The 27,188-nt window shown below is 37.6% G+C and overlaps 1 protein-coding gene across 1 annotated transcript in view; it reads right to left on the bottom strand.

Moving 5' to 3' along the window:
• The window catches only part of KHDRBS2 (KH RNA binding domain containing, signal transduction associated 2), a 308,580-nt gene that overhangs the window by 168,934 nt on the left and 112,458 nt on the right, over positions 1-27,188 (bottom strand). Inside the window, exon 3 of the mRNA XM_071741655.1 lies at positions 22,309-22,425. Coding sequence (XP_071597756.1) covers positions 22,309-22,425 — 117 coding nt within the window. The remainder of the gene's footprint in view (positions 1-22,308; positions 22,426-27,188) is intronic.

Raw genomic sequence — 27,188 nt, 5'->3', positions numbered from 1 at the left:
GTCCTCTTCTGTATCCTACAAAATTATTCCAGGTCATTGTCTTTCTTATCCAGCTATTTAACATTGCTACTTTTTTAAGTTATTTTTTTTCTAATCAACAGGCTGAGTAAGAAGGCTACCCCCCAAGCAAACCACAACTCTGGTTCCATTCAGCTGAGCATCACCCTGAGGCAGGTTCCTTCCCAGCCATGGGGATCCTACTGAGCTGCTTGCTCCTTGGCTAAGCGTCCTGGTTTGGGCCAGGATAAAGGTAATGTTCTGTCTTGTAATTTTGCGTTCAGCTATGTCTCTTGTAAGTATCTGTACTTGCTGAAATCAACAGCAAGTTTCTCAGTCAGTGTCTGCTTCTAGGACTGATACCATTCAATGTTTATAGTTACAGCTAGAGACTGGTATGCAGAGCCAAGGACACTGCTCAGTTCTGAGGAACATTTTGCCCTCTTGAAGGAGAAAGGGAGTAAAACAGCCCTCCTTTAGGGAGGAGAAGATAAGATAAATGACGAAAATTGACCAGAGTATTCCATCCCATACACATCATACTCAGTATAAATTTGAGGGATCATGAGGGTCAAATCCATTCCCTTCCTTCTTTCCCTTCTTCACCTGTCCCTGTTTGCTTTGGCATCCTGGGAGGATTCCATCCATTTATCTGCCTGTGGTCCTGGTCCATGCCAGCCTGAATTTGTGTGTTCCTGCCTCCAGCTCCCGACTGCTGCTGACCCCAGGAGTCCAGCCTGGACTTTCCCAGGGCTGCCCTGCAGCCTCGGTGGTGACGTGAGAGTTACTGGGGGGGAAGGGGGACGAACGTGGTATCAATTTTCCTGTATATTAGTATTTATTTAGTAATTTTTACTTTTTATCATTACTGTTCCATTAAAGCAGTGTCTGGTTAAGTTTCCAGCCCATAAGTCTCTCTCCCTTATTGTCTCTCCTTTCTTTATCAGGGAGGGGAAGGGGATTAATAGACAGTATCTGTTATTCAGTTTAATTGCTGGGCCAGCATTAAACCATGACACTAGGACAGCTCTACACTTCCCAACCAAGAACATATGAGCTGCTGAGTCTGCTAATGTTGTTTGTCCTCGTTGGTTTTCATCAGCTGTCTAATCACAAAGGGATAATACTAAATAGTGTGAAACGAAAATGAAGGTTATGGAGGGTAATTTTATTTCTGCATATGTATGAAGAAAATGTTAAGCACTTAATCAGTATCAAAGCTATACATTTTCATTGCACTACACTTGCCATTTTAAAGTTCCCTTCTTTAGCAAAACTCTACTGTCCCCTCTACCTGGTTCCGTAACACTGGCATGAACTGGTAAAAATTTCTGTACTTCTCTGAAAGAAATAAATCAGATTTCGTATTTGCAGCATCCCAAGAAGATATAATTGGCCATTTACATTTTACTGTTTTTTACAAAGGGTCCTTTCCAGTTGCAGCAGAGGAGCAATACTTCTGTAACTTGCTAGTAAAACAGGAAACTGCAAAATATCCAAGGAAATATTGTAGTTTTATAAAGAATGACGCTTTAAAAAAATATCTGTGTATGACCTCAGAATACAGGTTCTGAGCTCAATTTCTACAACTTCAACAAGTCAGCAGGGCGCTATAACTGAAACCTCTGCAAAAATTCATCTTAACAAAATCAAATTTTTAATAATGACAAAGGACCATGGGAAAAAAATATTTTGAACTAGAATACTTAATGCGATTATTAATTACATTTTATAATAAACAACTTAGTGGGAAAAGAAGAAATAATATCTCCTCTCAATTTTGAAAATTAACACTGCTTTCAGTTAGAAGCAGTACTAAATTAATGTAATGACAACTTACTTCATAACCTGCATTAATATTTTTTAAACGGAGTAAGTCAGCATCTTGCAAAACACTTTGAACAAATTAGAGGATCTTTGTGCTGCAGAACAAACTGCTATGATGTACAGCAATGCACACTGTTATGCATCACTGTAAACCTACAGCATGAGGCAACATTACTACCTGAACAATCAACACCTTTCTTTTCTGAAAGTAATTGTAAAAAAAAAAAAAAAAAAAAAAAAAAAAAAAAGCTTGTGAAAGGAAAACGGCAACATGGATAGGAACACTATCTTTTTCTGTTCTGATGATTCTCAGAGCTCTCTTTTGGAGTAAATGCATTGGGTGCTACAGATGGCCTCTTTAATGTAGACTCTAATGAACCTGTATTATTTTAAATAGACAAGAATCCATCCCTTTGATAGAATGACTTTCATTTATAAAGTATATAAAACCACCTTCTACAAAAAGAAAGTAACTGTGAAACATTCCCAGGTTGTTGAAATTCAGAAATCAGTCAGTAATCAAAATAGAGGAGAAAAGTAAAACAGGCCACAGGACTCACCACGTGGCACAAATTTAGGTCTGCCCATTTCCATCTTTCTGTCCACAGCCTTCTGTCAGGGGGATTATTTTATCCCAGATAGCACTAGTTTTCTATATTAGGTGTAAAAATTCATCACACTGGAACAAAGCATGAAGGTAATGATAATGTGTGGAAGATTAATAGAGATGGTAGGCTACCATCCTTAGGGGAAACAAAATTGCTGTTGCACAGTTTTTTTGTTGAAAGGTAATGGGAAAATTTTCTGCTTGTATATGGGAGAAATAAAATATAGATATGCTTTAAAGGCACACACTGCCTACGAAAACACCATGTAGAACATAATGCTTACATATTTCATCCTTAATGCAAAATGACTTGGAACACTGCTCTAGGTGAGCCTGCCTCCAGTAAGGACCTATCTCCCTGTCAGGAAAGCTTTCAGGTTTGGTTGGGGATGGTCTGAGAGCTGTCTCTGGGCTGAAAGACAGCAAAATGAGTGAACAATGGCAGACTAGGAAAGTGCTAGAAATACTACAAGGAATAAATTGTATCATTTTTCATCACAAAGTTACTTTCTATATAGTGAAGCATCAAAGAGAGACCACAGCAATGGGTGTTTTCCAACAGTACAATTAGTCATTAGATTATGTACATTAAGACAACACATTTACTTTTTTAAAATGTGCTTCCTAAAAAATATTTTAATAGCAGAAATTTATTTGGTTGTTGTTTTTGTTTTGTTTTGTTTCACTTCATTTTGTTTTGTTTTAAGAAAATCTGTATTTGGTAATGAAAATGTACAAGTTTCCAAATACCGTTGCAGTACTGGGTATAGCCTGGCTAAGGGATTCTTTTTTTTTCCAGAGGTTATTAGGAGGAAAGATCATCACTGGCAACTTACTTGAAAGATAAAACCAGCTTGCAGAACTGCTGAATGCAGCCAGACCTCTGTATTGAAAATTAACATAACAGAGTAATCCTAAAGAGGCTGGTTATTGATCTTCTAACAACTAGTCATGTATCCAATTATAACTTCTCTTTGCACTTTTCTTAACTCACAGGGAGAAGTGTTTTTCTCAGGGCCAGGCACAGATACCAGCACATCTCTCATTGGTCTGAGGAGACAGAAGAAGCTGCAGAAAATGGACAAATTGCCCACTCAAACAACCCTGCCTGTTATCTTTGGATTAAGCCGTAGAATCCTTTGGGGAGAAAAACTGGAAGGGGGGTTTAGGAAAATAAGTACGACAACAGGATTACTTATTGCATCAATCCTCTGTGGTCTTTAAAAATACTCCATAGCCCACTTCTGCCCTTTGTCCTTCATTGTTCTTGCACTTTGGGGTGATGGAGGGGAAGTGCCAATGAGGTCAAGTCCCATTGACTTGGCACAGCTGCTATGTCTCAGTGTTGGGTATCTCAGAATCCTCCCAATGAAGTGAAAGAAGGCAGCCCCAGTCCAAATCCCCTCTCCTTCCCGATGACAATAAGGCGAGTTTGTAACACTTCATGGGAAAACCTGATAAAGTGAAGACTTGGCTGAGGTAGGTTTAGATACTAAGTTGGGTACAATGCCACACTGGCAAAACTGGACTGCAGAAACACAAATAGGAAAAGTCTCCATACTACATCATACTGGGTGGGCTTATGAACTCAGGGCTCCATCAGCTGAAACCTCAATTCATGATGCTATTTTCATGAAGATAAATGCCATTAAATTTTTGTTGAGACTTTCTTGTTCCCTTTGAAAAGTGAGTGAATCCATTCTTGAAAGGCTGTGAAATGAATCGTCTTTTTTTTTCTTAAATGCAAAACCCAACTACTTTCTAAGCACTTTGGAAAGCCTGGTATGTTAACTGCTGAGAAATTTAAATACTTAAAGGATAAAAAAAAAAGTGTTTAAACGTCTAATCTTTCTTAAGTGGTTTCTTAAGTTGCCTGGAAGCCATCTGATCAGTAGAAGTGCAGGAAAAAATGGAAAAACATAGGAAGCTGCACAAGCAATAATTAATGCAATCCCATATGCAGCAATTTTCAACACAATTATGATGATCCTGGGTTCACTGGGAGCAGACTGGACAAAGAAAAAACCTCCTTTAGGCACCACAAGGCTTAACATCTTTCAGTTTCCTAGAAATATTCAAAAGAAAGAGAAAATATTACCAGTCTTGTTTGAAGTAAAATAAAATTAAAAAAAAAAAATTAGACCTCATTGCTCATAATGAGTTGCGTAACAAAGATATTCACATGGCAACAATGGCACAGATTTCGGGTTGAAAAGTCTCTAATTTATGGGCATGGAGAAGAGCTGTGTAAATAATGTGCAATGAGGATTCATTTTGCTGAATTTTGACCTTTAGTTTTTCCTCCCATAGTACCTACCAGCAGACTCCTTGATGCCAGTGCCTTTTACATGAGATTAGCCAGTGACCTGAATTTCCCTGGTGTTTACTGACCACGCTATTTATTCAATAACGTTATTTCACCTCCCTGACAGGATAAGCATTTTAGGCACTGGAAATTAGCAAAACTGGACTACCAAGAGTATTTCTGGACCTGATTCTAAAATTTCCTAACAAAACTTGATTGTTCAAATACTAAAGTTACTAGAAATTAATGCAGAAGCCTGATTAACTCATCCTGTGCCAGTCCCCCTGGTTCACTCTTTAAATAAATATCCAGCCTACCTTTCCCAGCACCTTGTACCCTCATTCTCTAAATCCATGTACTCTCAGAGAGACATCAAAACTCTGGATTTCCCTTGATATACCTGAAGTGCCACTGGCTTTCTGGAAATTAGGTGAACTTGGCCCACAGTCATTAATTCTTCTCATTTTATTGCTATTTTCTGACTAGTTAATTCTAAAAGGTCACTTATTTTTACATCACACGAGCATTCTTATCAGACTCATTTCTAGGCTCATGAATCTCTATTTCTCAACTGCACACTTTTTGCTCTTAATGAAACCAAAATTGCCTTGACTATGTAATGTGAGTGTTACAGATTACACAAGGGGAACAACAAAACAGGAGAGTCCAAAGAGCACACCTGAGTATTTCCTATGGCCTTACACCATAGCTGCAGAAATGTGGCACATCAAACCCCTTTGCAATATAAATACGAGGTATTGTGGCATGAAATTTTTCCCCAGACAGAAATACATCTCAGTATATGGCAACAGACATTAAAAATATCACCACTGTTTAGAAGAAATGGCAAAAATCCACAAGGACAATTACTCAGATGAATACTCTGACATACTGGAGAAATGTAATGATTTTATCCATAACACCCAAACTGGAAAGATAGTATATCTGATGCATGCACGAGCAGAAGAATCATTCAAAACTAAAGCAAGCAGAAAAATGTTTAATTCACAAGAACAGTTTATCTGCTATGCTTCCAAGCAAGTACCATGAAAATTTTCCTGACTGGGTGTTCTTTGATAGCTCTTTCCCATTATTCCACCTATGCAAAAATAGATGAATTAAGCATTTTAGAACAACTTAGAAGTTTCTAGAATGGGTGTGTGTGGCCAGGAACTGGTCCATATTTTCTGTCTATTGAGAAACTGAAACCCAAAGAATAGGAGAGCTCACGAGTGAGACAGACCTGGGTCAGAAGCTAACACTTCTGACATGGCTTTGACATTTATTTTTTTTCTTCTGGCTTTGTGAAACAATGACTCAAAATTACTGAACTACGTGCCTTCCAGCCATCACCTACCCCCTCATCTTTGCTGGATTGCTGGAATTCTCCAGTGTGATTTTAGGAGCACTGCAGACCAGTGGGAGACGGTACACAATGTGCTGTTGGATTAGCTACCCCTTCCTCACTAAGCAAGCTTGGCCCACTTCCTATGTGTTTGCTGAAACACCAAATTCTTGGAGGAAAATAGGAGTTCCCATGTTCAATATAATGCTTTAAAAGGCAATTTTATATACATCGACTTCATCAATGAAAGTACAAACTCTGTAAAGTACAAAATCTGTGGACCTGTCTTTTCTCACACACCCTTTGATGACAGCCCCCTTGGGCCAAGAAAAGAAGCAATGGTGGAAGAACAATGAGAGCCATGTCTGAATTAACTGACATCACACTTCCAATACTTTTGCTAATAAGAATACTGTGTGCATGGGAAAAACACTGAGCTGTGCTTTCTAGCACTGGTGGAGTTCTCCATAGCATCCTCTTTATGAGACTCACTCTGAAAACCAACATGGGCAGCTTGAGAGGCCTTGGCACTACGCCTGTCCTTCAAAGCCCCAGGCTGCCAGAGCCCAGTGATTAGAGAACAGAAGAGAGCTTTCAAGTGTAACAAGAAAGGACACAGAAAGAAAGAGAACTGCTGTGTACACAGTAGCAACACTGGTGGGCTGAAATGAATACTACCAAATAGTTGGCAAATGTTTAGGAAACTCAAAAGTTAAGTCTAGCAGAAAAACTGGGAACTGAAAACACTTAAGAAACTGCAGAACCAGATTTTAAAGCAACGCTGTTTAAGCATTCACAGCCGATGAAACTGGTATTCATAAGTAGACATCAGAAGGATAAGGATTTCAAAAGTCAATGTTACGTTCCAGCTAAACTGCTTCTGGGTCAGAACCCAGATATACCAAGAAACAGCAAGCAGGCAAAAAATAAAAGCTAGCCAGAAAAAATTCAGAAGAATTAAAAAAAAAAAAAAAAAAAAAAAAAAAAAAAAGTAGTTGGAAGAGTAATATTAATCCCTTCAATTTTGAAGAAACATCTGGTCCACAACCACACTCACATGCCAAAAGCCGTATTACAGATGTGACTGGTAGCTATCCAGGCAAGATGAGGCACATAAGACAGAGTGTGCCAGGTCACACCAGTGGATTTCTGGAGTTTCATAAACATTAAGGGTGGGAGGCAAGCATGTGCTAAGGTCCATATTCACACAGAGCAGGTAAGATACTCTAGGGTACTTCAAAGGACACTAGACACCCATGTTAAACCCATGTTTAAGTAAATCAATACTCAACACTGTTCAAGAACTCTGAAGAACAATTCAGCTTGCCTTTAAGTAAGACACCTGTACCTAATCAGACAAAGAGATCTTTGCACCCCAGTGACAGTGCAAAATCTGCACTGGTTTCAACAAGTGTTTACACACTTTGTTTTCTTGCAGCCATCTACATTTATGTACCTGAATCTGCAGCTGTATTCAGTCACAACATTGATTTAGATGAGACGATGAAAGTTTTGTGTGGTCAGTGGCAGTGCAGAAGATGGACTGGTGTAAGTAGAGCAGAAACCTGACATTAACATTGCCAGAGCTTGCATAACCTTGGCATGTAAAGGGATGTTTATTTCTTCTCAAATCAGACACTATTTAGTAGACAGGAGGTTTTTTGGTTGTTTGATCTTTGGTTTTTTGGTTTTTTTTTTTCTTTTTATGAAACCCAGATGCATTGTATAGGTTATAAAGTTATTTTAAATCTCTGTTTTCTGCTGTACCATGTCAGACAACACTGCATCTTTACTAAGTAACTTGCTTCTGTGGATAAATATGTTGGTCATTATATTTCTTTTAAAAGCTTATCTCTGACAAATGAAGTTATTAAGAAGCTGATTATTTTCCATTTTCAGAAACAATTTTAGTTTCAGAGTTTACATACAAATTCAAAAGACAATTACATGCTGTTTTGCTGAATATTTTATACCTCACTGCAATTTGCATATCCTCCAGAAAAATGTCACTTTACTTTGTATTTCAGCGCTCCCTTTGTATCATGTTACACGAAATACTTCATGCTGTCATTTTTACAAAAGCTGCTTGGTAAATCCTTCTAATCTCAGTCAAAACTAAATTGAAAGGCAGTATTTAAAGACTGTTCACCTGAATTAGAAATCTGCCAGAAACACAACCATGACATGCCTAAAAAGAACACTCCGACCGGTTTTGAAATTGTATTCATATTCATAAGACTTTGGAACAACAGAAAAAATATAAGCCAGTGAACTTTTTGGAGCTTAAGGTAAAAACTTTATGCTCTTACTATCCTTCAGGATAAACTCTCAGGCTGCATGTTTGTCCCAGACAATGTTTCCAGCCCAGACATCTTTATGTCTGTTCAAATTAGGTTTGCATTTATATCATAGTAGATACTCATAGAATCACAGAATGGGTTGGAAGGGTCCTCCAAAGTTAATCTAGCCCAACCCTCCTGCCATAGGCAAGATGATCTCTCACTAGATCAGGTTGGTCCCATCCCCATCCAACCTGAACTTGAACACTTTCAGTGATGGGGCATCCACAACTTCTCTAGGCAACCTGTTCCAGAGTCTCACCACCTTCATTGCAAGACATATCTTCCTTATGTCCAAAATAACCTACTGTTGTTCCATTTAAATGGCACTCCTCTGGAACCACTCCAGCAGGTCCATGACTGTTCAGGACCCCAGAGCTGGATGCAGTAATCCCATTGGGGTCTCACAAGAGTAAAGCAGAGAGGGATCAGTCTGCTGGACATACTTCTTGTTATGCAGCCCAGGGCATGACTGGTTTTCTGGACTCACTATACAGTGATACCACATAATCACTGCAAGGCCAAAGAAGCAGCTTGAGATCATTCTTATGAAAATTTGATGCTGTTTACTTCACTGTAGTGTTCACACCACCCAATTTCAGGCATAACCCTTAGCTAAATGAGAAGACAGATATCCCCTGGCTATAGTTAGGCATTCCTGGAGAATGACACAATGCAAGAGTTCACCTGTGGAATGTAAATAGCAATGCATGGAACCACATCCATTTTACACCTGAGATTTCTTAAACTTTAGAGATGTGCATGTCCTTTGGCTTCTGCAGAATTTATTGTCTCCAGCTCAGGCCCACACTGGGGGCTGTGCAGAGACAGACTAAATATCCTAAGGGTTAGAAATTGTCCAGATATAACAGCATAACCTTCCTGAACTGAGAATAGAGTAATAAGTAGAACAGAAATAAAGTCCTCTATTTGAAAAAAAACAAAACAACCCATATGTAAATACCTACAAGCAGCTCAAAGATCCAACTAATGACTATAGCAACCCAGACACCAAAGGCATCAAGACAAAGCAGAAATAATAAACAATGTAAAACTATCTCTTTATGTGTAGTCTCAGCATTTTTGTTTCTATCCCCTGAGATGCCAGAAGCTGACAGGATAATTTCTAACATTTCAAATCGCTCAGATACACTCCTATCAGCCCAGAAGCACATTCGTCTTCTTAGTGACACTCTACTGTGGCCTATTCAATATGTAATGAATGACTTTTCTATATTTAAAATTAAAATGAGAGCATACATCAAGAATTATTCACAAAGGAAAAAAACTATCACAAATATAATACAGTGTATAAAAGAAGTCCTAGTTTTTCATGCCCAGTAATATCTGAGTCTTAAAGCAATGCCACTTCCTTGAAATCTATAAACCCTTCTCCTTAACTTGTAGAAAATGAAAGAAATAAATCAAATGCAAGATAAAGAAACCCGTTAGACTGGTATCACCTGTCAGGTCTTTGTTTCAGCTCTCATCTAAACATTTATTTTTCTGGTACGAGTAATCTCTTCTAATATTGCCTGCAATACTGCTGCCATAATTTCAGTCCCATGCATACAACCTATTCTAATTCCAAACTTTTTCTAATGACAAAACAATGCAACAAGAAATCTTTGCACATATAGTTTAGCAAAATTTAATTAGGCATGCTGAATGGAAAAACACAACATGCTTCTTTGCTGGGTAATGTATTGTAAAGAAGCATTTGACTGCACTTCCGTGGGATAGAAAGGAATTCTGTCCTCAATCATATTCACTTTTTCAATTATCCAGGAATATTATTTGCCCTTAATTCTCCCCTCATAATTTTCTAAACCACTGAATACTATTTCTAGAGTCAAGAAATAATGCTAGGTGAGTTAATAATTGACTGTAGTATGATAATTCCTAGATTTCGTTGCTGCACTACATACTACAAATAATACAATACAAAATGTGAAAAATTGCCCTTACTGCCATATAATGCAAGCAATTTTTATAGCTGAGCCATGGAGAAGACTAGTTTGAAACAAAAGTCCACGTACCAAATAGCCTGGTATATGATATGCCATAAGTCCTTTCTCACTGACATCCACACAAAAAAAGTAGCTTTTCACAGAAGGCTTTAATGCTTGCATTCTTAAGCCCCATATGTAAAATCATTTTATCTGTTTATTATTCTAGACTGTCTCCTTCATCAATAAATTGCCAGAATACACCTGAAATATATTTCTGCATAATTAAGCCAAATAATTAGGTCAAAATTCATGTAATTGGGATTATGGCTGACAGTTTCTCCCTTGAGCTAAAATTCTACATATGAGCTCCTGTTCACATGTGAAAAGTTTAAAACTGAATGCAGATCTCTAATAACTTGACATTATATTAACTCTATTTCAATATATGTTCTTCTGTTTTAGTATATGTTCATCAGATCCTTTGGAATTCTTTCATGCATTTAAAACAGACAGTTGTCCTTCATCTCCCCTACTTTCTGTCCAAGTCACACTGTTGTTTGGTTAGTTAATTCTTATTTTTAAATTTTCACAAGAACTTACAGCAGGGTATATATTCTCTAGTGTGAAAGGATAGTTTATAAACTGCTGCTTCATATGGCTATCTGAATTGAAACACCCATTAAATATTTTCTGTGAATTCAGATAAACATAGGAATATTATATTGAAAGCAGTCTTATGTTCTCAAGCTGTAGGGGCGTAATAAATATGGAAGACTAATTCTACCCTAAAATGCTGAAGAAAAGTGGCTTCTCAGAAGAAATGCATTGACATACACTTTTCTCTTTTATTTCTAGAACTTGGAACATAACTGGCTTCCTCAGAGTGAAACAGGGATTTTGAATAGTCTCACTCCCTTGAGCACTATCCAGAACAGGCAGCATCCATCTCATGTCCTTTAGTTCCCCAAAAACTCAGATGTGGAGCCTAAACTAGTTAAAAGTCAGAGAAGACAGAGGGATTCATACCATATATCTATGGGACGTAAATGTTGAAAGAGGGAACAGACTGTCTTAGGGGTGTGGCTGGCATTCACTACAGAGAGCAACTACAGAGTAACTTGCATTAGAGACCTAAAGAGAGGAATCTCTCTCCCCATGTGCATTCTGTGATGTTCGGAAGAGAGAGTTCACAAGTGAAAATTTACCCATCTTTTTTGTTTGGTAGTGCTGGGATGTTGCTGCAGGAAAAGCAGATCACTCAAAACTGGAATATGGAAAAAGTAAAAAAAATTCTCCTAAAAAAATACTTGGTGCATGTAATAAGCATTATCTATCTACATTATTAACCAAAGTCTGTATATAATCTAGCTAGCACAGAGCCAATAATGTGAGACACAATTTTGTTCCCTGTGATAGCTACCTGCATCAAGGGAGGAGAAAGCAAATTCACAGTTTCATTACAGTGTTCTACTCATGTAATAAAAAAGAGGAAAGAGAAGATGGCAGAAACAAGACAAAACTAAAGGTAGATATTCCCAGTATAGGAACTGTAAAAGATGGAGACTTGTCTGATTCTCAAGAAAAATTATCTGGAGTCTGGATCATCAAGGGGACATAAACAAAGATTTGGATTCAGAGGCTCAATATCACATCATTTTTTACCATGGACTTTCTAGCATCATGATTAAATCTCCTACTTAAAGGCAGTAAAGAAAAACCTTCCCGTATTTCATTGTGTGACAATTTCAAGAGATTAATTTCTGTGAAGTGTGTTTTAGAAATTGCAGCTAAATTTTTGAAAGAACAAACTAAAATATTAGTTCTGTTTCCAACAGTTGACACCAACAGTTGGCCTTGAAACAGAAAAACAGGATTAATAATTTATTGTCAAACTATTCAGGAGTACACATTTGCTATATCATTTAAAGAAATGTGAAACATTATTTTTGGTCTTACACAAGTATTTATGGATCAAGTCTCTTATTAGCCAGAGACTCAGTATAATGCCAGTGTTAGACCAGGGTTGAGCGTGTGTAATTATGTTTCTAATTAAGGAAGTGAGGCTTGCTGGCCATTCCCTGTATCTCTCTACTCTATAAACACACCTCTGGAGAAGGATTAGCAACATAATACAAAGGAAACATCCTTCTTCTTTCTATCTCATGCCAGATAAAAAACATTTGTAACAGAAATCCATAATATAACATGAGATGAAGTAGGACCTAGAGAGGAACAGAAAAATAGAGCTGGTTTTGTGTTGTTTTTTTTTCTCCACTTCAAAAAACTACTCTTAAGTGAATTCTTCAAATTTTATACATATCCTCTAAATCATTTATCCACTAGAGCACCAAAGAACAAACACACAACATGCAGCCATTGACATTCACAGCAAGGACTTGTAAACACAGGAAGGGAAGACTTGTCTGACAGGTCTAAATTAAGCAAAACATTTGCACATCCATGAGCTAAAAAAAATCCCAACCATGTTCCTATGTCTTCTAAATGCAATTTATGAGATGAGGCTCTTGTGTTAAGTGCCAGGGTTAATTCTAGAGACTTAGTTCCAAAGAAAGTTCTCAGAAGGGAAGGCAAAAGATGAAAGAATATGGGGATCAGGGTAAGGCTTTGTGTGCATACTTTTATCACTAATCACTACCCAACTTTCTAAATAGGCATAAAAAAAGGGAAAAGAACCTGAAAGCCTTGAGCAAAACCACAAATATCCTTAGAAGTGGGATGTATTCTGCCAGGATAACAGGTCACTCATCTGAACTCAGAAAATCTTGAATTTAGTGTAGTCACACACAGTGTTCATAAAGAGATTTATAATTATCAATTAATTAATTCTTTGTAGACACCTCCAAAGTAGATGGGCAAGAACTGTTATCCTTTACTGTGGAGAAACCAAGAAACCCAGAGAAACAGTGATGAGAACTAAATGCAAGATATGTATTTCTCTTGAAACCAAATACCAGCTCCATATTGGATTGAATTATTGTTCATCAAATAACTGAAATAAGAAAAATAAGGAAAAAAAAATGAATAATACCATTTGCAATGTTAATAACATACCTTCTGATTTCACTGCCTACATATGCCCAGAGATCTGCACTCATGCCTTTAGCTGTGGTTGATAAAACACAAAGGTAGGTCATGCTCAAGTGTTCTTGGAAAGAAGCGGTTGTCAGAGAATATGTAGAATTAAAATTTCTTTTTTTCAGAGAAGATGCAAGGAAGGTGGGTTTTTTGTTTGTTTGTTTGTTTTGTTTCGTTTTTTTTGGTTGGTTGGTTGGTTGTTGATATATTACATGTCTTTAAACTTATCTTAAATCTGTACAGATTTCCTTAGAGCTGTTATTGAGAAGCCACAAATTATTGCACATTGTATAAAAACTGTGTCATGATGAAATTAAAGCTCTAAAGATATACTGGTGTTGGGCAGATAAATGAAAAAGGAATACTACATTACAACAGTAATCAATCAGAAAAATAATCCAGAGACTAATCAATGTCTCTGAATGAGAGAACATTAATCCCTGATGGAGATATTGCAAACAAGATAGTATCTAGCTTAGATATCTAAATTCCACTCACCATCTTTTCCTATTATGTTTATCATGAAATCGAATTTCCAAGGACTCCAGAGCTGCTGCTCCACGTCTGATTTTTTTCATTATTCTATTTAATTGTGTGCACTGTAATTTAATTTACTGTAATGCTGCTTCTATTTTGGCAACACAAAGTTCCTTAGAACAGTAGCCCATTAAAATATATTAACAGTATTTATCACGATCCTCAAGAGTATAGATAATATTATGCATGGAAAACTGGGATTTAACGTAATTGTTGCAAACAATTCAAAGCAGTTCTTTTTGCATTTATCTATATGTAAAACAACAAGAACAATAATTGTAAAACAAAACTCAGCAAGATCAAACCTGTTTCTTATAAAGCCTCATGACAATAAATAAAATACTTTGGAATATAAATCAGTGTTCTGAAAAAGTATAGACGGGAAAAAGCATAGTGTGAAAAGATCTGCAGAGCCACAAATTGCTTTAAGCCATTATGTTGATTTACTTAAAATTTTCTTGTCCTTATTTTTTTTTCCTCACATGAATGTGCTGCTTTTTTATTCTCTGGCTTATTTTTTTTAAAGTAAAAATTAGTGCTGCCTCAAGGGCACTGATTTTAGTGTCAGGACTCTCTCACTGACAATGCCGTTCAGGTTTGCAAATACCAGGGATGGGAGAAGGGGATCTTCCAGTTAGCGGCCTGGTCTCTCAGCCAAACCTTTTTGGTGAGGTGAGGCACCAGAGTCTCCCTGTTATCAGTGGGCAGCAACTGAACGGTACCAACAGGCACCACATGATTTTCTTGCGAAGACATCTGAATGACCTGAGACAAAAAAGAGTTTGGCACAGATCTGGATGTCAAACTCAGACATTTAGGTGTCAAACTGGCACCATTGCAGACAGAGGGAGATTGCACCTAAGGTACCTGCCAGCTTGTTTCTCATGCATAATATATGTGTACACAGCTTTGTTTACTTTGCTGGAGTATTTAGAAAAAGTTATGATATTACCTAAACAAAAATTTAAACTGTTTTCAGGTCAAAAATTTACTAAAGGTTTACAAGTTGGCAAAACAGAGAACATGTTATCTTTCAGTACTTCAAATAACACATTTTTTTTCACTATGGGTTATCTTTTCACTTCCCTCATTCCTCTCTCATGACACTTATTTGCCTTGCTGCCTTTAAAGTTTCATGATCCTCCATCACTTTTAACTCAGAAGAGAAAGAATAAACTTGAAGCACCATCTAAATGTTTTGCCTCTCAGAAGCAGTCTAATTTAGCAGAAAGAGACTAATGTGTCCCACCTTTTTAAAAAGAGTAGCATGTCTTACAATTGTCCTGGTCACAGCTAAGAAATGCTTAAGTCTCTTTTATCATTGGCTGTGAAGGAGGCAACGAAGAATTTCAATATCACCACTCTGTTGCACCAGTAATAAACCAGGGATTTTTCAGCACCTGTTTGATGTCTGATATAATTCTTCTGTAAGGACAATGCAATTTCCTGAACTATAAGCCTTAGAGTATGAAATTTTTAGCACAGAGTTAAATTGTCCTCTTGGCTATTCCGTTTTGAAAATGCCATCACTAATTACATGGAAGTATCACATCACTCCATGAATCAGGTTAGCAGGAAATACTTAACGTGATATATCTGGTTGAATCTCTGCAAACATTCTAAAACATCTCACTCTTCAGACTGGGACTTTGGTCTAAAAATTAATAGAGAAATATCTGGAGATTGCATTTGAATTTCATTTGCTCACTCAGCAAAATACCAGGAGTGAATTATTCCTCTCCCTGGTCATTAGCAAAACCGCCACTGGCTTTAGTAGTACAAGAACTGCACTGCTGGGATATTGAGAGTATTAGAGGAGATCTTATAGATTTCCTTAGGAGTCAAAGGAGATCACTCCAACAATTTTTGAATTTCACTTAAGTTACAAACAATTTAACTGCTTAAATGAGTGTTACACTTTTCTGATAGTTTTACCCTAGCTTTGCAAGTAATCAACTTATGAACTTTAATTTTTCAGCAGTTATTAATATAGGTCAAGGTTAGAAAGATATGGTAATCTTGATTTTTCTGCCATCTTTGCAATTTAAAATAAAAACTTGTGTTCCATTTTCCATATGATGGTGAAACATAAGCCTTTGTTATATATTACCAAATAAGTTATTAAAAAACCAGCATTTCATTGAGGTCAGGGGCTTCAGTTAATTTTCTTTTAACAGCTTTTCAAGAAATTACAGGTGAGTAAGTTACAGAATCACCGAAACAGACTATTTCCAGTATTTACAGCCAAAATCAGTAGTCTCTGAGAGCAAATAAGGCCGTGAAGACTTTTTATTTCTTCAGTTTAGGAGTTTTCTCTCCTGGGGAATATTCACGGAACTGAACACCAGCACAGCAATCTTTCCTGGTGTCTTTTTGTTACTGGTCCCTCAGGGACTGGCTAAGAGATGGTCAGCAGATAAATATCATTCTTCTGTGACCCAGCAATTCCTGATGGGTAATTCTTGACTCTGATGGTACGCAGGACCTTGTATCAGTGAAAACCAGCTCCAGTATTAAGGAACAAAAGCTAACTTGTGGCCTATGTTCCTTCTCAGTAATCTAATTATATGAAAATAAACAACAATAATTTGGGCTCTAGATTAAATCTTGCAATACTTGCTTTCACAAGTAACATGTAAAAGCCTGAAGGTAGAGACAGTTTGGTTAGTGAGACATATATATGATTTTTCTAATGGGACAACAAAGTCCTATCATATACTCCTAATGTGACCAAGCCAAAGATCCAGAGAACTTGAACGTGACTAGAGAAGTCAACCAATGGCTCCCATAGTCTGATCTTCAGATACTGAAGTCCAGGTCTGAGCTGACAGGTAATGTAATCTCTAGAGAAGTGATTTTTCTAGAATTTAGGAAACTCAAACAATGTGGAACCCAATGTGACAGAGAAAAGCAGCCACAGTGCCTCATACTCCTGCGGCAATGAGTAATGGGGGGGGTTGAGGACCTAGAAGTATATTGATATCTTTCTCTGGTATAAAGGATGGTTCAGTACTGATGTGGGTTTTTTTAACATGGTGCATGAAACTCAAAACAGAGAAAAAGGTGACACATCATGACATTTAGGACATGCAATAGTCTGGAGGCTAAGTCAAGAATGTCCAGAGAAGAAAGTTAAGTTTTATACCACAGTGAAAGGAACACTATTGAATAATTTGGTGATAATCTGAGTAATGCTACTTTAACTCTACGCTTAAAATGAAAATTCTGTTATCTACTGGGAATTTTGGACCAATCTGTAGAAACATTTAGGAAATGGGTTATGAAGCAATCTTGAAACTTTGAAAGCTATTATGCATGGGAATAGGAGAGTTGAATGTTAAATAGTATGGGAATTTCAAACTTGATAAAAGACAAACATCCCTAGTCTCCTGTGCAGAAGACATCAGGAGGATCTAATATAGAATGACCTAAACTCAACCAAGAACTACAGCTTTATGTCACACACACATCTTTCACTCTGTCTTTGTCTCTCTCTACACGTATATGTATAGATAAAAAGCTTTCAAAAAGCTTTCCTCAAGCCTGACTCCTCTAAGCAAGGTCAGGATGGTTAAGCCATCCCATCAAAACAAAGGAGAACTGTTCTTAACTTAGAAAGGGCCAGGGGAAAGACTGCTTCTCTACAGCAAGGTGGGCTTTGTACTTAAATGGATCTAAAACTCAGAGAGGGAAGTCAGAGAAAACCTCCTGAATCTTAAATGACAAACCACCTTCAGAAGGAAAAATCCATAATGCAAGCAAAGAAATAAACTTGCCAGCATTGGAAACAAATGGACTTTCCCAAAATGTTATAGAACAAACTGAATCAAGGCTTACTGTGTTGCAAAAAATTCGAAACTGCATAAATTGAAGGGTATCAGCCAGTTGATCTTTGTATCCATATTCTAAATTCAAAGATACTTGTCAGTGATATTAGGGAGACACCTGTTAACACAGATAAGCTTTCAGACAGATAAGGGATTATGTATCAGAAGACATCTCATTGGTGAAGGATACAGACAGGACCAACTGAATACCAGAAGGGGAAGCACCTCTCCCAGCAGAGCCAGTTACTGTGCTCAGTGGTCTCATATTTTTCAGTATGTTCCCACATCAGCAGGCAAGCCAGACAGAGGTAAACAACAGAAGCTGCAAAAACTGCCAAACAGAAGATGCCCCTGGTTGCCAGGGATGTGGTGCTGACATCCGGGAGAACACAATATTCCCACAGAGTGCAGAGAGACAAGTGGCAAAAAAGTCAGGGAGAAATAGTGCAAGGCCCATGTTGTCCTCCCTCCTACAGAACTCTGACAGATAACTCGCTCAAAAAATAGAAGTGTTAAAGAAACATTGCTACATATTCTCATGCTTAAAAATACATATTTTTATGTTTTTATGTAAAAGAAAGCTATTGCAGCTTCACAGAATTCACAGAATTACCAGAGTTGGAAGGGACCTCTAGAGATCATCTAGACCGACTCTCCCACTAAAGCAGCATCACCCAGAGCACATGACACAGGACTGCATCCAGGTGGGTTTTGAACATCTCCAGAGGAGGAGACTCCATATCCTCCCCAGGCAGCCTGTTCCAGTGCCTTGTCACCCTCATAGTAAAGAATTTTTTTCTTATGTTTAAATGAAACTTCCTATGTTCCAGTTTGTGCCCACTGCCCCTCCTCCTGTCACTGGGAACTACTGAGAAGAGTCTGGCTTCATCTTCCTTGTACCCACCCTTTAGATACTTGGAGACATTAACAAGGTCTCCCCTCAGCCTTCGCTTCTCCAGGCTCAAGAGTCCCAGCTCTCTCAGCCTTTCTTCATAACAGATGTTCCAATCCACCACTCATCTTTGCTTCTCTCCACTGGACTCTCTCCAGCAGTTCCCTGTCTCTCTGGAACAGAGGAGCCCAGAACTGGATGCAGAATTCCAGCTGTGGCCTCACCAGGGCAGAGTAGAGGGGGGAATGATCTCCCTTGAGCTACTGGCCACAGTCTCCTTTATGCAGCCCAGGATTCCATTGGCCTTCCTGGCAACAAGGGCACACTGCTGGCTCCTGCATAATTTACAGGAACCCCAGGAACCCCAGATTCTTCTTCAAACTGCTTTCCAGTGCAGGACACCACACTTGCTGTTATTGAACATCATCAGGTTCTCCTCTGTCCAGCTGTCCAGCCTGTCCAGGCCATGCTGGACAACAGCACAGCCCTCCAGAGCGTCAACCACCTTTCCCAGTTTTGTATCATCAGTGAACTTGCTGAAGATACACTCTGTCCCCTCCTCCTGGTCATTAATAAATATGACAAACAAGACTGAACTGAGTACTGACCCCTGGGGGACACCACTGGTTACAGGCCTCCAACACAACCCACTCCATTGATCACCTTCAGACACACCAGCTCTCAATCCTTCTTACTGTCCAGTCATCTAACCCACACTTGTTACATCCATTTTTTTTTTTTTAAATGGCCCAGTGAAAAGCATTCATTGCAAGGCTGAAAAGAAGAAAATATGCACCTATGTATGAAAGCATTCAATTCATTCCACTTGTAATGAGATTTCTCCTATCAATTTAATTTGATTGTTTACCTTCACAATCACCTCTGATACTGTTTGCAAAATGAAGAAAGAGAAATATGAACGAATCCAAAGCCAAGCAACTTAACATGAATATGTTTAATCTCATTGTTACTTGTTCTGAAGAATATTTGCATATTTATTGTATTTCTATTATTATTCTATTATTTGTATTATTATTATTCTATTTGCATAGTCAGCAAACTTGTTGTTGAGGATAATCTATCCTGTAGACACTGTAGGCACAGCAGATACTCAAAAATTTCAAGTCACTCTTAACATACATCTCCTGAATCTCTGGAAAGGAACAGTCCAAACCTTTGAAATTTACCCAGAGATCTCTTTTTTAAAGACAAGGAAATTCTGTATAGCAGATAGACCTCCTTGACAGAGTCAAGAAACTGGAAACTGCCCTCCATTTTTTCAAAACTAGAGTACGGCCAGAGTGGTTCACTGTAGATCCAAGCATTTGCCTACTGTAATTTTGGTCCTAAAGCCCCACAAACCAGTGGATCAGTTCTTTTCTAAGAGTAAATACCTAAGGATTTAGGCGATAAGTATATTTAATATTTTCTAGCAGAAGTTTCTGATGCTCCAATGCAGATCCAATTCAGCTGCACAGTATTGGGGGGGGAAAGCACAAGTGCCTGCTGTCTGCCTAGAGTGTTATGGCTTGTGACATAATAAAGAGAGTATTAAGGAAATTCCAGTTGACAGACATAAATCACATAGATTTTTCTCAAAATTTTTCCAGAAGGAAGTCTCATTTGTCAATATCCACACACTGGTTTTATTCTTTGGTAAAATAAGTTAAAAAAGCCTCCAGACTTTGGTAGGTTGTATTTAAATCAGTAAAAATATATCATGTAAATGAAACCAGTGGACTTGTTTTATGGAAAGGAAACTTTTAACAAAAGGAAGTTGTCTTTTCCTTAGTGGTGTAGCAATACATGGCTGAAGTCAAAAATATTTTCTTTCAGGTTTACTAGTATCTCAAGCTAGAATATCCTCTCTTAAATACTAACTGTAACTATTACCCATCCTATGATCATTCTCAGCTTATAACTGGTAACAATGATGTACATGGATCAAGTAATTCCTATATCTCACTGTAATTGCACACGAATTTTAGTTTGAGTCAGTAATGTCTAAGCTGGGTTAAGTAACAGTTGTTTATGAGGCCTTCTGTACAGAGGTTGCTGTTGTCACTACCATATTGAGTGCTATTTTACTCTAGAAATTCAATTTTTACACCGTTCTCATATGAATGAGTTTCCATGAAGTTCGTACTTAGTGTCAGATGAACCTTAATACCCTGAATTTTCTGTTTTGCTGACATACTCATGAATGAATGTATAACTGGCATGCTGGAACTGTTCATTAAGGCCAAATGAAATTCAAATGATATGATAAGAAGAGTGACTGATTTCAAACTCAGAGGACTTAGTCTATCTGCCTGTGTTTAAAAACATTTAGCTGGTAACAAGCCCTTCACACTCCCTGGGCAAATTGCTGCTCTTGGCAATAATAACCTGAGTGGGTGGCTGAGAATGGAGCTGACAGATGCAATACTGATGCAAATTACTGCTACTTAGCAGCACATGGATTCATTCATTCAGGGAGTAATTTTTTATCATTCCAGAAGCAAGCCAAAAGTCATAAAATATTTTACTTGTCAAAATCTAGAAATAAAATCTTTAGTGTATTCAACATTTATTATCATAAAATATAATGTTAAATAGATAACTGAGGTGTAAGTATGCCCAATGTCATAAAATCTGTGAAGACAGGAAATATATTCTGTGTGCTTAATTTATCTTTTTTGTGGAGTTTTTATCAATATTGCAATTGGAGACCTCATAATGTAAGTACGACTGACGATACACATTACCAAGACCAAATAATGGTAACCATAAAATCCTGATTAGTCTTTCTTGTATTCTGGCTTATTGTTTCTTTCATTATTTTAACTACTGAGATAAGTGACAGAGGCAGCAGAAAGGAAAGCAGAGTAATGTACATTACTAAAAGCATTGTACAATTTGGTGAAATTAGCAGTCATTATTTGTGTTGACCATAATACTGCTGCTGTACAGATTGTAATCTGAGATGCCAAAATGCAATCACTACTTGTTCTTAGGATCAGATATCTATAAAACTGTCTAACCTTAAAAATAAGTACCTTAGATCCTCTGAAAAGACAATAATTCAAAACACTTTTTGGTCTCTTTTATCTATGGTGCATTTTTACATGCATTTAAACAAAACTTGCACTATATTATCTTTTTTAGAACTGTACCTTGAATCATCAATCTTTTTTTACAAAGTCGCATCTCTAAAGAAACAATAAACAAAAGAAAAAAATATTTTTGTACACCAACAGTACAGCAGTGGACCAAGAGAAGTTATATCTTCTCAAAAGCAACGGACTTCTATCAGAACAAATGAACTCCAAGCTGTTTTCTCTTTTTGGTTAATTATTTAAATAACAGTGGTACAACATAACTGTGGTGATCCACAATTATATGGAAAGCAAGCTCTGAGTAGCAAGAGAAAAAATGTATTTAAGCGACTGATGTAACATGAAAAAAACAAATAAGCCTTGGAGTCAGTCTACTATGAGTCTATTAATTGAGTCAGTTATTAATAAGCAGAAAGGCAATCTAAGAGTAACAGCAAAAGCACAGATATATTTACACTAATTGAAACCAAATTCCAGACAGAGTACCTTAGCTTTATCCCTCATGGATCCTTTTCCCAGGATGGACATTTTTGCACCTGTTTCTTCTTGTAACCTCTTCAAGGAGTTTCCTCTTGGTCCAAGCAATTTCCCAACAAAATTGAACTAGAAAGTAAATAAGAGAACTATTTTAGGCCAAAGGTACTTTTTCAAATACTTCACCAAACTTTATAAACATACTGCTTAAAAACCAAAAGTTTATTTTCCTTTAAAAAAAAATAATACTGAGGCATCCTCTCATCTAGCATGAAAGGCACTAAAGCATTTACCATTTCTTTGAACTGCAGGAGACTCCTCTCTAGGACAAAAATGGATAGTGGCTACTTAGGTTTACCTAGCTGCTGAAAAAGAGCTTTGCTTACCAGGCTGGATGAGTGAAACCCAGAGAAGGCACAAGTTCTTTCCTAGGTTAGTCAGCTTTATTGAAAAAGTAATGTATTCTGTAAAGTTAGAGCTCTTGGTGCATTTATAGGAATAGATGTGTCACACATACATGTTAAAATAAGTGCTGTTTTGTGTTTTGCTAGCAATGGAAATGCAAATTAGGAAAAACAGATCACTGTAGATACTGAAGGCTATTTTTGAAGAGGATTTTAAAGAGTGATGGGCTTTGCCTGATATGCTGCTAATATTCTTGAATACCAAACAGCTCATGTAACACATGTAACATTACTTTTTCTGTATGAAGAGATATGCTTCCATGAAAATCAGAGGACAGAACATTAAACCAATGAGGTGTTGATGCTATATTGACACAAACTAATATAAAGGGAAGAATTATTAACTAACAGCAAAATTCTGTAATCAATAGCCTCTTCAATTTAATGCTTTCCAAAATATTTTTAAAACTCTATGGCATGCTGTTTTCAGAAGCTGACTGAAAAACATCAGCACTTTTCTTAACTATGTTCAAGTCTGAATAGACAGTACTTTAGCCTAACTTTCAACAAAGAATAAGCTTAGCCAAGGAAAAAGGTGTGTAATTGTATCAGCATTTCCTCATTTCTATTTCAGAGATGACATGAAGAACATGACCATAGGAAACAGCAATAAGGACCTGCTGCTGTCAAAAATATACCATAGTGTCTATAAAGATGTTATAATATACTTCGTTTTGCATTACCTTCTACCTTAAAAATGGAAAAAAAAAAAAAAAGGTGAAATATTCTTGTTTCTACTGTAGCCAGCAAAAATAGAACACAAATGCAGCAGCCAATGTAATAACAACCAAATTCAGTCAAGTCAAATGCCCCAGAACCTAAGCTGTCTATCAGTCCAGTGTTCTCAATTATAAATCACTTGTCCCTTCCTTCGAATATTGTATAATCATCAAAGAAAATAATAAGTAACCACAGGAATAATAAAAATGTAAGGTGAAACCTTCCAGCAAACAAACATACCTGGTTACAGCAAGATAACATGTAATATTGCAGAAAAAAACAGCGAGTTTTGAAGCTCCAAAACAAGATTTTTCAAGATTGTGTGCTTGCACTTTTTTCCAACTCTATCTGCTGATTTCATAAAAACTATCAACACTACAATAAGTCCTACTCCTTTTTGGGGCAGAATTAAGAGATGATGCGTTATCAAAGCAACAAGAGCACTATGTCTTGAAACTGTAGCTATGCTCATTCTAAGTACAACTTATCTTAGAAGGAGTTGGTGCCTTAAAATTTATTATGAAAATAGACTAAACACTGTGGAAGGAATGGCAAGGACTGAAGTTCAACTTTAATTCCAGACTTTGGACTTTTTCTATAGATAGATTTCAAAATCTATGCATTGTATGTATTTGAAGGTTTGTTACAGATAGTAGAGCACATGGTAGAGCTTGTTTTTTCTGCAGGGACCACATTATTTGCAGAATGGCTGTTCAAGAAGTTACAACACTAAATCTTTTGTGCCACACACCACCAGTCAGAGAAGAACCATATACTGCTGCATCCTTTCAGTGTCTCTTTACAGTAAAAGAAGTTGCCCCTCAGTAACTGGAAGAGCTATACCACTACAGAAGTTTGGAGGACAATACAAGAAGGCCAGCCAAAGCTCTACTCCATTTGTTCTCTGAACTGAATAAAACTATTAAAATACACTCTATAAAGATTTATGCTGACCATTTATATTTAAGCACTTCATAAAGTGTCTAATAATTTCCCTGACGTGGCTGCAAAGGATTGATATAGCCAGCAAAACTATGTACTAAGTGGATTTTAATCACTTCACAGGAAATAAGTGGCTGGGGATTTAAATTCTATTGATTATGTAGCAGACAGACACTCACATTTCATCCACCTTCTACAAAATACCTATCAGGAAGCTAGCAGTTGCTTACAACTGAAGAACTGAACTGCTCTTAATTTGGTTGTGTTTAAAGTTGCAGAAAAGCCAGTGTGCTATATCAGGCATTCAACCATTGTTTCAGTCTTCTCAACATCCCAGCAGTGGCCTAAGGCCACTGGCTATCCCCATCACCAGTCTATAATCACAAAACTCCCTACAATGAAAACATTGGTAGAGTAACTTTGACCCAATACCTTGTGAAAAATTAAATCGTTTATGTTCACGTGTAGGTAATAACAGCACACAAGTAAAATAAAACTTTAATGAGCAGAACAAATTGTAAGAAATCTGAAGCACAACTTTAATTTCCTTACTTATTTTAGTAAGATAGGCTGGAAAAGACCTTAAGCAGAATCAATTTTAATACGGGAAAATTTAGACTCCTGTTACAGCCACACACACACACACACAGTGCCAAAGCATGTAGCAACAGTGAAGGAAAATGTGGAAACTCAGACAGTTTGACTGCATTTAATCACAGAATCACAAAACATCATGGTTAGAAAAAGACCTATAAGATCACCAAGTTCAACCATCAACACAGAAAAAACCACCATTCCCACTAGAGCATGCTCTGAAGTGCCTACATGTGGCACTTCATGTGGGGTTTTTTTAATAACTCCAGTGATGGTGATGCCATCACTTTCCTGGGAAGTTCCAGCACTTGTCTTCTCCCTCAGTAAATAATTTCTTCCTTTCTTCCTAAACCTCCCCTGGTGATACTTCAGGGCATTTCCTCTAGTCCCATCATTGTTCCCTTGAGAGAAGAGGCCAACACCCACCTCCCTATAAACTCCTTCTAGGTAGTTGTAGAGAGCAATAAGGTCTCCTCTCAGCCTCCTCTTTTCCAAACTAAACAATCCCAATTCCCTCAGCCTCTCCTCATTGTTCTCCAGACCCCCCACCAGCTTCTCTGAACTCACTCCAGCAACTCAATGTCCTTCCTGTAGTGAGGGGCCCAGAACTGAACACAGTACACAAGGTGTGGACTCACCAGTACAGGGGCACAATCACATCCCTTCTGATAGCCACACTATTACTGATATCAGCCAAGATGCTGTTGGCCTTCTTGGCCACCTGGGCATGCTGCTGGCTCATATTCAGCCAGGTGCCAACCAACACCTCCAGGTCCTTTTCTATTGGGCAGCTTTCCAGGCAGTCTTCCCCCAGCCTGTAGCATTGCCCTCAATCCCCTCATCTGGATTGTTGATAAAGATAATGGACAAGACCAGGCCCAAACCGGAGCCCTGGGGGACACCACTGGTGACCAGCTGCCAACTGGATTAACTCCATTCACTACAACTCTCTGAGCCTGGCCATGTAGCCAGTTTTTCACAAAATGAAGACTATACTTTTCTGTGCTGTGAACCACCAGCTTCTCAAGGAGAATGCTCTGGCAACCAGTGTCAAAGGCATAACTGAAGTCCAGGTAGACAATATCCACAGCCTTTTCCTGGTTCACTAGGCAGTCATAGAACAAGATGAGATTGGTCAACCAAGACATGCCTTTCCTGAACCCATGCTGGCTGGGCCTGATCCCCCGGCTGTCCTGCCATGCAATGACAACCCTTGCCCACAAATACACATTTCTGGTAAAGGCACTCTAACTACAGATCTTATTTTGCAATCTTAGCTTTTAGATAATTCTGCCAGGTGCACAAATTTTCTCAAAATAATAGCAGTTCTATGTTTCTGGGATATCTGGTCATGTTTGGAGAGGATAGCTGAGGAATTATGACATACAGAAGAAAGACTATTAACAAAAAGCTTTTATCGCTGGGGAGAAAACTGACTTTCACTGAAAAAATAAGGTTAGGGTTGTGTTACTGGATGTTTTTATAGGTGGCTTAACTTTTCAATCATATTTATGAATGCGAGTAGTAGAAGTCCTTCCTGGTTATGACAAAGATTTTGCACATTATTTTCTTTGACTTTTTAATCATTTGTCTGGGGAAGACAGATGTATGTCTTCAGGGGAAAATGATCAGGTGACAGCAGGGAATGCTTTGGTTATAATCAAATGCACATGATGTTTTGTGTCAACAGCTGTGCAATAAATTTTCCCCTGTGCAGAAGAAAAAACCTTGACAGAGAATATAGATGAATAGTTCTTTCAAGTATCCATACCTCAACATCTTCCCCAACCAATATACACAGTTTTACCAGGTTTATCTGCATCTTCCACACTCCACCCTGCACAAGCTGTCAAGAGTGTGAGGTGCCCAAAGCAAACACTCTGGTTTCTCAATCTCCATCAGAGTTTTTGTTCATAAAGCATTTTTTTTAATTTTTTTTGTTTTAATATTTATCTGGAAACAGTAAAAAATGATACTGCACATGTGGACACATAGAAATTATTCCCTTTCCCCAGACTGTGCTGTTCCCATCTGTCTGCAAAGCTTTATACTTACGCACGGAGAATATTTACTGACAGTTGGATATTGTGCTTGAGTGTATATACTAGGACTGTATATTAAAACCAGATATTTAATACCCATGAAACAAACATAAAATGGAGAAGTCTTAAA

The sequence above is a fragment of the Heliangelus exortis genome, chromosome 3 (assembly GCF_036169615.1).
Source record: "Heliangelus exortis chromosome 3, bHelExo1.hap1, whole genome shotgun sequence".
Lineage (NCBI taxonomy): Eukaryota > Metazoa > Chordata > Aves > Apodiformes > Trochilidae > Heliangelus > Heliangelus exortis.
Note: the sequence above shows the minus strand (reverse complement) of the source record. Positions and strands in the feature narration are given on the sequence as shown.